At 32.6% G+C, this 13,276-nt stretch overlaps 1 protein-coding gene across 1 annotated transcript in view; it reads left to right on the top strand.

Moving 5' to 3' along the window:
* The window catches only part of LOC150101329 (protein TSLIG3A-like), a 143,562-nt gene that overhangs the window by 88,551 nt on the left and 41,735 nt on the right, over window positions 1-13,276 (top strand). Inside the window, exons 6-7 of the mRNA XM_090400022.1 lie at window positions 2,726-2,836; window positions 10,916-11,107. Of these exons, the coding sequence (XP_090256148.1) occupies window positions 2,726-2,836; window positions 10,916-11,107 (303 nt within the window). The remainder of the gene's footprint in view (window positions 1-2,725; window positions 2,837-10,915; window positions 11,108-13,276) is intronic.

Raw genomic sequence — 13,276 nt, 5'->3', positions numbered from 1 at the left:
TTGGTATATCTCCACTTGATATATCCAAGTGTGAGCAAACTTTGTTTGCTCACACTTGGATAAAGGATTAAACTAATTTTATTATATTAGCCTGATATCTCCACTTGGGCCTGGCTCCCACTGAAGAGACCTCAATAAAGGTCGAAACTAGTCTGGGTAATGGCCCTTCCCTTAATGCATAACATTAGACATATCCGCAAGGAGATGTGTTTTGCATTATAGGAGATAGAGATAGGAGTGTTGGTAGCTTGCTCCACCTTTGCAACGAGTTGCCCGGTGTTGTACCACCTTACCCTAGTCCTGAAGATACTTTCAGGTGCAAACTTTGTTTGCTCACACTTGGATAAAGGATTAAACTAATTTTATTATACTCTAACCAAGTGAAAAATAAACTTTCAGCATCTTTCTCTAAATCCAGAGTAATTTATTAAAAAAGGGTGGCATGCCATTTAGCAGCTGCTATAGGTAGAGATGACCTGCTAATGCTTCTGCCTGATATCTTCACTTGGGCCTGGCTCCCACTGAAGAGACCTCAATAAACGTCGAAACTAGTCTGGGTAATGGCCCTTCCCTTAATGCATAACATTAGACATATCCGCAAGGAGATGTTTTGCATTACATTATAGGAGATACTGAGATAGGAGTGTTGGTAGCTTGCTCCACCTTTGCAACGAGTTGCCCTGGTATTGTATCACCTTACCCCAATCCTGAAGATACTTTCAGGTGCAAACTTTGTTTGCTCACACTTGGATAAAGGATTAAACTAATTTTATTATACTCTAACCAAGTGAAAAATAAACTTTCAACATCTACCAAACTCCTTTTTCCTATCTCATAAATCATTAATATGTCTAATACATACTTCTCTTTAAAGTCTTGTTTTGAAGCATATTTTCCTTGAATGACTTCTCTTGCACATTTCCACAGTTGGTTTCCTTCCGCCTAGCCCATCATACCCATTTTTTTATTTGATTTATTTTTTTTATTGTCATTTGTCTTTTGCAGATATCTGCTTCACATCTGTCTGCAGTTTTTTCTCATAGTTAATATCTTTATGTTAATTCTACTTTCCATTTTCCAATTTTTTTTTAATTTTTTTTTTATTTATTTATTATTTTTTTTTTTAAGTAACATATACGAGGGTGATATGAAAAGTTCTTGGCTTAAATAAAAAAACGAATTTATAATTTGAAAATTATTTTTATTTTTCAATTTTTCAACATAATCTCCCTTAAGACTAATACATTTATTCCAGCGATGCTCCAGCGCCATTATCCCGACCCTGTAGTGGTTCTCAGTAAGATCTGCAAACCCATCTACAGCTGCAATCACCTCTTGATTTGAAGGAAAATGCTAAAGGAAGAGTTTTAGTTTTGGGAAGAGATAGAAGTCAGGGGAACCAAATCTGGGGAATAGGGTGGATGTTCCAACAATTCATAGCGCAGATCCCTTAATTTTCCTATTGCCAAAACACCTTTGTTGGCAGGTGCATTGTCCTGATGAAAGATGATTTTTTCTTCTGCAAACCAGGTCTTTTCTCGCAAATTTTTTCATCTAGTCTGGTTAAAAGATCAGAATAATATTCCCCAGTTATTGTTTTACCCTTTTCAAGATAATTAATAAACAAAATGCCTTTAGCATCCCAAAACACCGATGCCATGACCTTTCCTACTGATGGAACCGAATTTGTCTTTGGCCATGAACAACTGGCTTCTGTCCATTGTTTTGACTGCTGTTTGGATTTTGGTGTGTATTGGTGAATCCAATCTCATCCATAGTAATAAATCGACGCACAAAATCAGTTTTAATCTTGTTTAAATGTTCCAAGCACTGTTCAGAGATTTTCATGCTAGTGCGTTTTTGATCTGCTGTGAGCAAGTGCGGCACCAATCTTGTGCAGAGCTATTTCATTTGCAATTCTTCATGCAAAAAATATCCTATATGTTCTTTTGAAATGCCTATTGTCTCAGCAATTTCACGCACTTTTGACTCGCTGGTCATCCAACATATCATGCACTTAATCAATGATTTCTGGTGTTGTTACACTTTTTGGACGTCCTTCACGTGGATCATCTTCAAGGCTGGTACTGCCATGTTTAAACTCGGCAGCCCATTTCTTAATTGTTGAAAATGAAGGAGAAGAGTGCCCATAAACTATTTTGATCTTCGAATGAATTTTTCCATTAAGCTTTCTTTTAGAAAAAGTTTTATAACCACACGATACTCAATTTTATCCATTTCAAGAGATGCAGACAACACTTTTGCTTCAGACAGCTGTATAAAACAAATTACTTGATAGAATGACTTGCAATTTCACATGGATGCTTATGAGAGATGTACCAACTTAAAAAAAAAAAGATCTTGCCAATAGTGTTGTCGTCTATGGTCAAGGGCGAGAACATTTCAGACCATCCTCATAATTGTGTAATTATGGTTTCTCCAACTGCATTTTTTGTTTATTATATTTTATTATTATTATAAATAATAATAGTTTATTATTGTTACATAATATGAAAAAACATACTAGTAAGAAAAATGTTTTTATATACCTGTGAGATTAAAAAAAATCTTCATGCTTATTTGCTGTATATACACTGTAACATGATGTATAAATGTTTGTTATAATATCATTAAGATAAAAAATTTAGAACTGGTTACCATGTATTGATATGTAGGTCACTATATATTTTATCTAAAAAAAAACACTGATTTTAAATCATTTCAGCAAGAAAGTCCAACAGCTCATGATCTTAAAGGAATGTTGATTGCTTTAAATTTCTCTAAACCACCGGTGAATATTACACCTAAACAGCTTTTTAGTAAGGTTGAAACAAAGGTAAAACTTTTATTTTTTATTTTATTTTTTTTTAAATTTAATTTAATTTTTTATTTAATATTATTTTATATTGTGTGTAATGTTTTTATTTTCAAGATTTGTTGTGAGATAGGCATTGTTGACTTATGACTATTTAGACTTGCTGGTTTGAACTCATTATAGGGTTTAATGGAATAAATGGTGAATCCATAGTAATAAATTTACAGCATATATAAATAAACAACACAATTAATCTCTTCTATATTTCATTTCAGTCACTGAGATATTGTCAGGGAAGCAATATTAAAATTGCACAAACAATAAGGAAATGATTAGGCTAAAAGCCTAAAGTCCTATGAGGAATGCCTTCTATGGGAGCTATTGGCCAGCTTAGCTGTGTTGGGCAGGAGACCTAAGAATTATCAGCAACAATTTCCTGATATGTATCCTCAAGTAGCGTTCAGGATACTATGACAGCACTACGTTGATTATATTTATATTATTATTAATCTCCTATTCACAATTTTCCTCCAAACTAGTCTGTTAATTCTCAGCACTCTAATACTGTCATCCTAACATTTCGTGCTTCTAAGGCACTTCTGACTGAATCAATTCACTTGGATCTTGGTCTTCCTCTAGGTCTCTTTCCTGCCATTTTGCATCAAACTTGTTTTGCTAACCCATTTTATTTAAGTGGCCATATCCTTAGGTTAGCTCTGCTTACGCATTTTTGAATGCTAACAATGTAAGTTTTTTCTAATATCTTCCTTTTTAATATTATTTTGACAATGATGCCATCTGTTCACTCTCCTAATTTTTCTCAAACTCCTCATATCTGTGGTCACTAGTCTTTAATCAAGTGCTTTATTTCTAATCAAATTGTCAAATCCATAACTTAAAAAAACTGGTTTAAACACTGTCTTGTATACTGCTAGTTTAGTGTTTAGTTTAGTGCAAACAGATATATTTAACATAACTTAGCCAGTTTTGTTGTAAAAAGTGCTGCATTTGAAGAAATCGCAAAGCTTCAATAAACATATCAACAATGTTGCAGTCAAAGGAAAAAGAAGACTAAATATCATAAAAAGTATCTCAGGTAAAGAGTGGGGAGTTGATGCCAAAACCTTGAAAGTCACATATACCTCTATTATCCGTCCCATAATGGAATATGCTTCACCAATCTGGATGCAAACATCACAAACCAGTTTAGACAAGCTTATAAAAATTCAGAAAAATGCAGCTAAAATCATATGTGGACTAACGAATGCAACTCCTGGAAAAATGGCAGAATTCCAATCCAACCTTGTTCCTTTAAAAATTAGGTGGCAAGAAAATCTTACCAAATTTGTAGAAAAAAGAGCCAGCATTGCACATCATAGAACAAGTGAACTTTTTAAAAACTGGAAACCAACAAACAGAATAAAGAAAAAATCAACAATGCATGAAATCATAGAAAATGAAATTCCCTTGGATTGTCCAAATAAAATAGCCGACTACCCATATTTCCTCCAAATCAAGACAGGAAAAATATAGTTATCAACTTTGAAATAGGGAAACATGAGAAAAAAAGCCTAGAAAACCCTGAAATCTTGAGATCATTAGCCTTTTCAAAAATAATGGAATATGGACCTGACTGAATAAAGATCTACACAGATGGTTCCAAAAATCCAAATGACAATTCTGGGAGCGGTGTACTGATCTATGGCTCCCGTATTATAGAACTAAAAACAACTAATGGTATTGGATGCAACTCATACCATGCAGAATTAATTGCCATTAACACAGCACTGCAATATTTGGACAAACAAAACCAGAAGGAGTTTATATTTTTCACAGATTCCTTTAGCAGCCCTTCAAGCTATTAAGAACTGCTACACTAGCCATCAAGAAATACTTAGAGACATAGCAAAAAAATAAACAAACTACATAAGAATTCCGAAATAATCTTCCAATGGATCCCCATCCCATGTGGGATTAAAGGGAAACGAAACTGCAGATGAAGTAGCAAAAATGGCTGCAACATCAAGTGATACCACAGATTTCGATCTTTTTAAAACCACCCAAAAAGAAAACATAAAAAGAACAATTCTTCAGGACATGACTCACCACTGGTACTCAGCAGAAAATCCAGGAGCTACCATCAACTCCAAGTTTAATCGCAGTGCCACTACCATAATCTCTCGCCTCAAGACCGGCCACACAAGACCAATCAAGTTTAGCAATGGCATAAAAGTCTTCCCCACCTGTAAAATCTGTAACATTGAGGAAGCATCCCCAATGCATTTGCTAAAGTGTATGAATATTTCCAAATGTGAACTCTATAACAACCCTGAAAAGGTGCTGTATAAAATACATGAACTTGACCTCTAGATCTGGTGTAATAATACCATGGGATAATAAAAAAATAAAATAAATAAAATGTTTATTTTGGATTTAATAAATATTTATTTCGCTTTTGATAGATTAATACACATAATGATGCCAAGAAAATTTGAATCTGGAGCTAGTAAAAGAAAATGACTTAGAGAAAATGAAAAACAGCTAAATAGTCAAAAGGGGACAATTTTGTCCTCCTTGCGTTCTGAAAAATTCTTCAGTTCTACGAAATTCTTCATTCTGAAAATGAAGAATTTCGTAGAACTGAAGTTGCACTTCACAGTTCTCAGAATGAAAACGAAACATTGGTATCATTATCAGGAGGAGAAGAAAGTGAAAATGAAGAACATCGAAATGATCTGGAAAACATAGGAGAGAAAGAAGTAAATGAAACAAATCAAGAGGATTCTGAAGAAAATTTTCAATCGGAGTCTGTACTTACCAGCAAGCAAGCTATCTCTTATCCTATCGATATAGTAGTGTGGCCACTTACTATTAATGAACAGTTTGTCGAGCATATTTTAATAAATATGCCCCAGAATGTTGGTAAAATCGAAAATTTAAAAAAAGAATACACAGAATGCAATAGAATATATCACATTTTTACTGTAAAAAGGCGAAATGAACAAAGGAGAAATGAGAGTGGCTAATTTTTTCAGAAACCAGCAAAGCAATTTACTGCTTTGCTGGTTTCTGAAATTTAGTTTTTAAATTGTTTTCTAAGTCAAATAATAGCTTAATGAAGGGGAAATATAACACGAATCTTATGTGATCATAAGCATTCTACTGAGCATATACGAGCGATGTGCACATATCGCAAAAGAAAATCAAGTTCTGTTAATAGTCGAATTCATTCTGAATTGATCAAACAAATACAATCCGAAGAAAATTATTGGAGAGAGGTTTTAAAAAGAATAATAGCTGCCATTAAGTTACTACTGAGTAAAGTAGGGCTAGCATTTAGAGGAAATACAAATGATATTTTTTCTGATTCTTGCAGAAATTTTATATCATGTTTACATTATTTAAGTGAATTTGATGATTTTTTAAAACATCACATGAAAATGTATGCCAACTGTGGTTCTGGCAGATCAAATTATCTTTCTTACCATACTTGTGATGAATTCATAGTGTTAATAGCTAAAAAAAACGAGAGAAATATTAATATCAGAAATTAAGGAAGCTGCTTATTTTGCAATAATACTCGATTCAACGCCAGACATTGCCCATAATGACCAACTAGCTACAATATTTAGGTATGTTGCTGCAAATTCTGACATTAGAGAAACATTTATCGGGTTCATCAGAATTACACAACATAATTCCTTATATTTAGAAGAGGTAGTATTAAAAAAATTAGAAGAATTATCTTTGGATATAAAAATGTGCAGAGGACAAAGCTATAATAATGCTGCCAATATGAAAGGTATCAATACAGGTTTACAAGCTAGGCTGAAAAAATGTAGTCCCTCTGCACATTATATGCTGTGCTTTAGTTATTCCTTAAATTTAATTGGCAACTATGCCGTGGAATCTTGTCCGGAAGCAGTGCAATATGTTTGTTTTATTCAAAATGTATATAATTACTTTTCATCTTCAACAAGAAGATGGGGTATGCTCCTTAAACATTTAGTAAAAAAATCTTTAACAGTTAAAAGACTAAGTGAAACAAGGTGGTTCGCAAGAGCTGATGCTATATTCGAAACGTGGATATAAACAAATTAAAGATGCATTACTTGAACTATCCATTTCTCCTCATGAAAAACCTATTTCTAAATTAGAGAGCTGATCATTGGCTGAACATTTTGACAAACCAGAAACAGCAATTTTAACAGTAACGTGGGACAGAATTTTACAACAAATAAATGCTAGTAAATCTCTACAAGATCCCGATATTTTTTGTTTTTTGCTAATAATTTGTTACACTCTCTAGTTGGTTTTATTTTAGATATAAGAAATAGTTTTGCTGCTGTAAATGAAGAAGCGAATTTATTAACAGATGAGACAAAATTTAAAGATGAAAAGGAAAGAGTTAAAAAACAACAAAAAAAAAAATGAGTGATGAAGTTTTACAATCTAACAATGAGATTATATTACATGGGAAAGAAAATTTCACTGTGAACGCTTTTAATGTCATTTGCGATAAGCTAATGACATTAAAAAGCTTCTAAGTTTGGAAATTAACCCATTAACTTCCATGATCCCCATTTGGGGATCAGCAATATTTTTTATGTTGCACCACTAATTTTAAACTTTTTTGAGTAATTTTAAGGTTATGTGTGTACATCAATGTCTGCTCTCAATGTATGTAGTGAAAGTTTTTAGTTTAATTAAAAAATACGTGTAATAAATAATATTGATTCAAAGTTTTGCCGGTAAGTGACGCTTTTTTCACATATGCCTATTCGATAATTGAAAATCTCATATTTTAAGTCGAAATAAATCATTTTCCATTATGGAGGTTATGTGCATATGTTCTGAATAACATAGTACGAAAATTGACCAAGTTCCAAATTTCATTACTTGAAAAGTTGAAAAATATGATGATCCCCATTTGGGGCCCACGGCTAATGTAATGTAAAATGATTTACTATTTTGACTTATATTAAATATTATCTTATGAATACTGAGATTGCAATTTTTTATTACTTCTATGACAATTATTACTCTTAAGAATATTTTTATAGTTATTCAATTTATTTTTCAGAATAATCATGAGTAGAAAAAAGCTTCTAACGCTAAGAGAACTTGAAGAATATTGGGACAATGAACTTGATTTGACAGATGATGAAGACCTTGATACTATTGATATAGTGGAACGACCAACAGATAGAGTGGATGATGTTTCAGATTTGGAAGATATAGATGACAATATCCTTGTAGATACCGTTCCAAATGACGTTCCAGTTTCAATAGAAATTCATCACGCAAGATGTAATGAAGAGAGTGTAGTTTCAAGAAATAAGAAATCTAAAAAGGAAAAACCTATATCGGATTGGAATTGAGAAAGAGCATCATTCAATATTTCTACCGATGGTGAAGAAGAAGAATGCAAGCAACATAAAATAAACATGATAGGAAGAGTAAAAGATAAAACCCCAGTAGAAATTTTTTAAATGTTCTTTACTGATAATCTAGTAGACCGTATCGTACAACATAGTATATCTTATGCAGCTCAAAATAATTATCACCAATTTACGTTCTCGGCAGACTGCTTCAAGAAATTCTTGGGAATATTACTTTTAACTGGATATCACTCTCTACCCCAAGAGCAGATGTATTGGTCAGAAGAAGACATAAATATAGGAGTTGTACAAAAATGTATGCTGAAAAATTGGTACATTGAAATAAAGAGAAACCTGCATTTTAGTGACAATACAGATATACCAATAATAAATGGAAACAGGGACAAATTATTCAAAATTCGACCAATTGTTTATGAGCTGAATAAGAATTTCATGCAATTTGGAGTATTTTCCCATAATATTAGTATTGATGAACAAATGGTGCGTTATTATGGTCATCACCATTATCTAAAGCAATTTATTAGGGACAAGCCCATTCATTTCGGTTTCAAGCAATGGGCTATGTGTTGCGTGGAGACCGGGTATTGCTATAACGTGGAAATCTATGAAGACAAACTAAGTAATTCTGAAACAGATATGGATAGGTTATGTATGACAGTAATATTGAATAAGGTGGCAACTATAGACAAACCAGAAGAACACTGCTTTTACTTTGATAACTTTTTCACAAGTTTTGATTTGATAAAAAATTTAAAAGAGAAAAATATACCTGCAGCAGGAACAGTGAGATATAATAGGATGAATAAATGCCCAATAAAAACAGATGGGGAAATGAAAAAAGAATTCTTGTTTGGAAAGATAACAACACTGTTAAAATTTTATCAAATCATTTGGAAGTTCTACCTTTGGGACGAGTATCAAGATGGTCTAGAGCTGAGAAGAAACAAGTGATAATTCCGCAACCTAGTGCTATTGCAAATTACAATAAGTACACGAGTGGTGTTGATAAGCTTGACTGGAATATAGAAAGTATCGAATAAAAATTAGAGGCAAGAAATGGTATTTTCCAATTTTCACTAATGCAGTGGATATGGCTATAGTCAATGCTTATGTCATGTAGTGCAGTGCTAATGGGAAAATGTCACTATTGGATTTCAGAAGAATGGTTGTGAGGTCCTACTTGAATATACACTCTCGATCTGATCCTAAAAATAGTGGAAGGCCATCCTACAGTGTGAATTCACATAAGCGTGTACCAGAAGACGTGAGAAAAAATCCTGCAGGGCATTATTTAGAGAGAACATTAGATGGAAAACAAAGAAAATGTGGGGTCTGTAAGAAAAATGTTAGGAAACAATGTGTAAAGTGTGATGTCGGGTTACACGTAGACTGTGTTGTTCAGTGGCATTTATAAAATAACGATATAATTATGGCATGTACCGTGATCCCCAAATGGGGATTTTTTTTTTAAATCAATAAAAATCATATTTTTATTTTCTACATTATAAAATTAGATATCCCATGTTTGTTTACATGCAAAAAGCATTACTTCATTCAAGAAAATAATTTAAAAAAAAATCTGGCAGGAAATGGGTTAATGAAAGGACAAAAAGCTATTTCGACATATTAGATATATTTGACATTTTTTTGAAGGAAGATATAGATCAAGACAAGTACAAGACTAGTATTGATAAAATTTTGCAAACTTATGGGACTGATATTGATCCAGAAAAATTTACTGATGAAGTTAAGCAATTTTTAATAATGATAAAGGAAGAAAATTCTTCAATTAAAAATATACAAATTTATAAACGATGGGTTAAGGTCTACTTTTCCTAACGTAGAAACAATTTTAAAAATATTTTTGATGATGCCTATTTCAAATGCAAGTGCTTCACGCTCATTTTCAGTGTTGAAACGAAAAAAAAATTATTTAAGAAGCAACTTGCACCAAAATAAAACAAGTGACCTGTCGTTATTATGCATTGAATCAGATGTAATGGACTTGATCAATTATGATGACATTATAGATATATTTGCTAAAACCAAAGCCAGAAAAAAAAACTTTTAGTTATTAATTTTTTTATTTAAATTTGAACTGATTTTTTTTATACTTTTTTAAAATGCAAATATATGTATACCGATGTTGTATTGTGTTATTAAAATGAGTTATTTTATGGAAATGTCAACTTTTATTTTCAATAAACTAAAAAAAATGCTAATTTTTGAGGGCCTCCAAAAGTATAAATGCAGCCCTTGGTGGCAGTCAATATAATTATGCATATAAAATCCATGTTAGGTGATTTTCATTTCCCAGTAAAGTATCACAGAGTCTCTTTACTCGTTTAAGTTCTCAAGTGTTATAAGAGAACATAACACCATTTAGTGTCCACTGCAGAGTTCCTGTCTTATCTAACAATGCCTGTAGTATGACTAAGATTATATAGGTTCTGAGCGTTTTAAGGATGGGACTGCCATAAAAATAAAATAAAATAAAAAATTATTTAAGTTTTAAATGTATTAATTAAAATTGGAGGCATAAATGAATTTTAATAATGTTTGGAAATTATTAAAATTCTTTCCTGTTTTTAAAAATAATACTTCTTTATTGATTGTAACTGCCGATATCTGATTAAATTCCAGAAATGTATATTTTTGCATTAGAACTAATCTGAATTTATATTTCATCTATATGTAGCTCAAGGAGTTGCTGAAGAGTCAAGTAATGTTAGAAAAGCCTCTTTTTATAGGAGCATTAACTTCAAAACAATGGTTTGCCTTGGCAGATTTACAACAACAGTTACATGAAGATTATCGCACGAGAAGAGAGATGTTGTTGAAACGTCTAGATGTAACCATCCAGTCTTTCAAGTGGGCAGATAGACTTAGAGTAAGCTAATTTTTAATTGAATTGTTTACTGACACGAAATATTAAATAACAGAAATAACACTCCGTTTATTTATTAAATTAAATAAATGGAGTGTTGCTTATGCAATGATTGAATAGTTTCTAAAGAATTATTTATTCATTGTAAGTAGCACATATTATGTTATTAAATAAGTATATATTATTTCTTTCTGTTTCTTTGGGAGATGAGAATTGGGTGGGGTGGGGGGTTTGGACTGATTGTTATCTATAGGTGAAAATTTTTCATAGCATATACAGCTTATTTTCCAATTAAAGATTATGCTAAAAAAAAATCTATTTCTGTCCCAGCATAATCCTTAACTGGACAGTCTCATATCATTTCACATTTAATGCCTTAACCACTTACACCTCCTTGTGGATGAAATATATCAATCATCCTAAACTTCATATCCATTTTATTTAAAGAATATTAATGGTAGTACAATTTTAACGGGCATTTCATATCCACAGAAAAAAGTTGACATGTTTACATGTCATGGTTTATGCAAAAGGATATGGAAATTTGAAGGGACAGGTTCCTTAGATTTCACACCTGGCAGAGGACAGGAGCCCATTGAATGGCAGACAGCGGAGGAAGTAGCCACATCATTAGAGGAAGAAAGGATGGCAAATGTCCTAGGAAGCAGCAGTGCATGGTATATTGCACAGTCTTTAGTGAAACCTGTAAGCAAGTTCAAAGTTGTAAGGTAAATTCTGTGCTATTATCCTTACATTTCCCACATTAATCCTGAACAGGGTGCGTACAAGAAACATTTGCCCTGCGATTCCTTGCTCAGACTGAACTGGACAACAACTGGTCACGAAACATTTTCTGGACTGACAAATTTCATTTCTATCTGGGCAGAGGTTAGGTTCCATTATGACGACATGTTATGCGACAGATTCTGCTTCATTCTCCAAAGATCACTGTTTGGTGTGGCTTTACAACAGAATTCATTATCAGACCTTTCTTTTTCAAGGAGCTTGGTCCCTGCTGGCTTGTTACCTGCACTGTTAATGGCCAGCGATATCTCTCTTATCAAATCAGGTGATTTCAACAGTATCATTTCCTGGATTCAACCATTTTTATGCAGGATAGTGCCCCTCCTCATATCACTACTCCCTTTCAAGCAGTTGCTTCAGACACATTTTATCAAGGATAGAATCATCAACTGCCATTTTCATACAATATGGCCAGTCTGCTCACCGGATCTGAATCCCTGCAACTTTTGGCTGTGGGGGACATCTCAAAGACATCTATCGTGGACTCATAGCCAACTTAGTATACCTGAAGACCAGTATTACATGCCATCTCCACAACATTTCAAGTGAAACTCTACCTTCGGTGATTGAGCATGTAATTTTGCGATTTCAGCATGTTGCCAACAATGGAGGAGACAAGCATATCAAACATGTTGTTGTGTAACCACAATGCACTATGTGTACCCTATGTTTTGTGTTTTGTAACATTTTGAATTACATATTTATGGTATTGCAGCACCATGTATTGCCCTAGTGTCAAAATTTAGAACTAATGCTAGTATTTGCACAAAATAAAATTCCATTGCTGCACATACACCATGTTAAATATTAAATCGTTCTGCTGAGTAGTTACCCAGTTATATCCTTTCAAAATATAAACTTTAATTGTAATCACTCTGTATATTCCATATGGCATTCTTGTTGAGTGTTTTCTTCCACCATGCTGTCACTTGTGTTAAGATACTGGATGTTGAGGTGACTGGAATTTTTTTAAAAAAAATTATTTTCTTTTATTTTTTATTTTTTATTTTCTTTTATTTTTTTTACTTCTTTTCAGTTTATGGAGTGTATTTCTGTTTTTTATTTTGCAGTGTTTGTCAGTTTTCTTTCTGTTGTATTTTTGATATTTTTTGCAGGAGGTATTGGTAATGGTACTTATTATTTTTACAGCTATTTTGCCTGCTTTTGTTTAGGAAGAATGCCCCTTTTTTTTAATGTCATTGGCTTTTTGCTCAAGAATTTTATTATTTTATTTTTTATTGGACTTCTTTTCAGTTTATGGAGTGTATTTCTGTTTTTTATTTTGCAGTTTTCTTTCTGCTGTATTCTTGATATTTTTTGCAGGAGGTATTTTTTTATTGGTAATGGTACTTATTATTTTTATGGTTA

Source organism: Typopeltis vanoorti, chromosome 11 (genome assembly GCF_054136105.1).
Source record: "Typopeltis vanoorti isolate ZY-2024b chromosome 11, IOZ_Tvanoo_1.0, whole genome shotgun sequence".
NCBI classification, from domain to species: Eukaryota; Metazoa; Arthropoda; class Arachnida; order Uropygi; family Thelyphonidae; genus Typopeltis; species Typopeltis vanoorti.
This window is presented reverse-complemented; position numbering and strand designations above follow the sequence as displayed.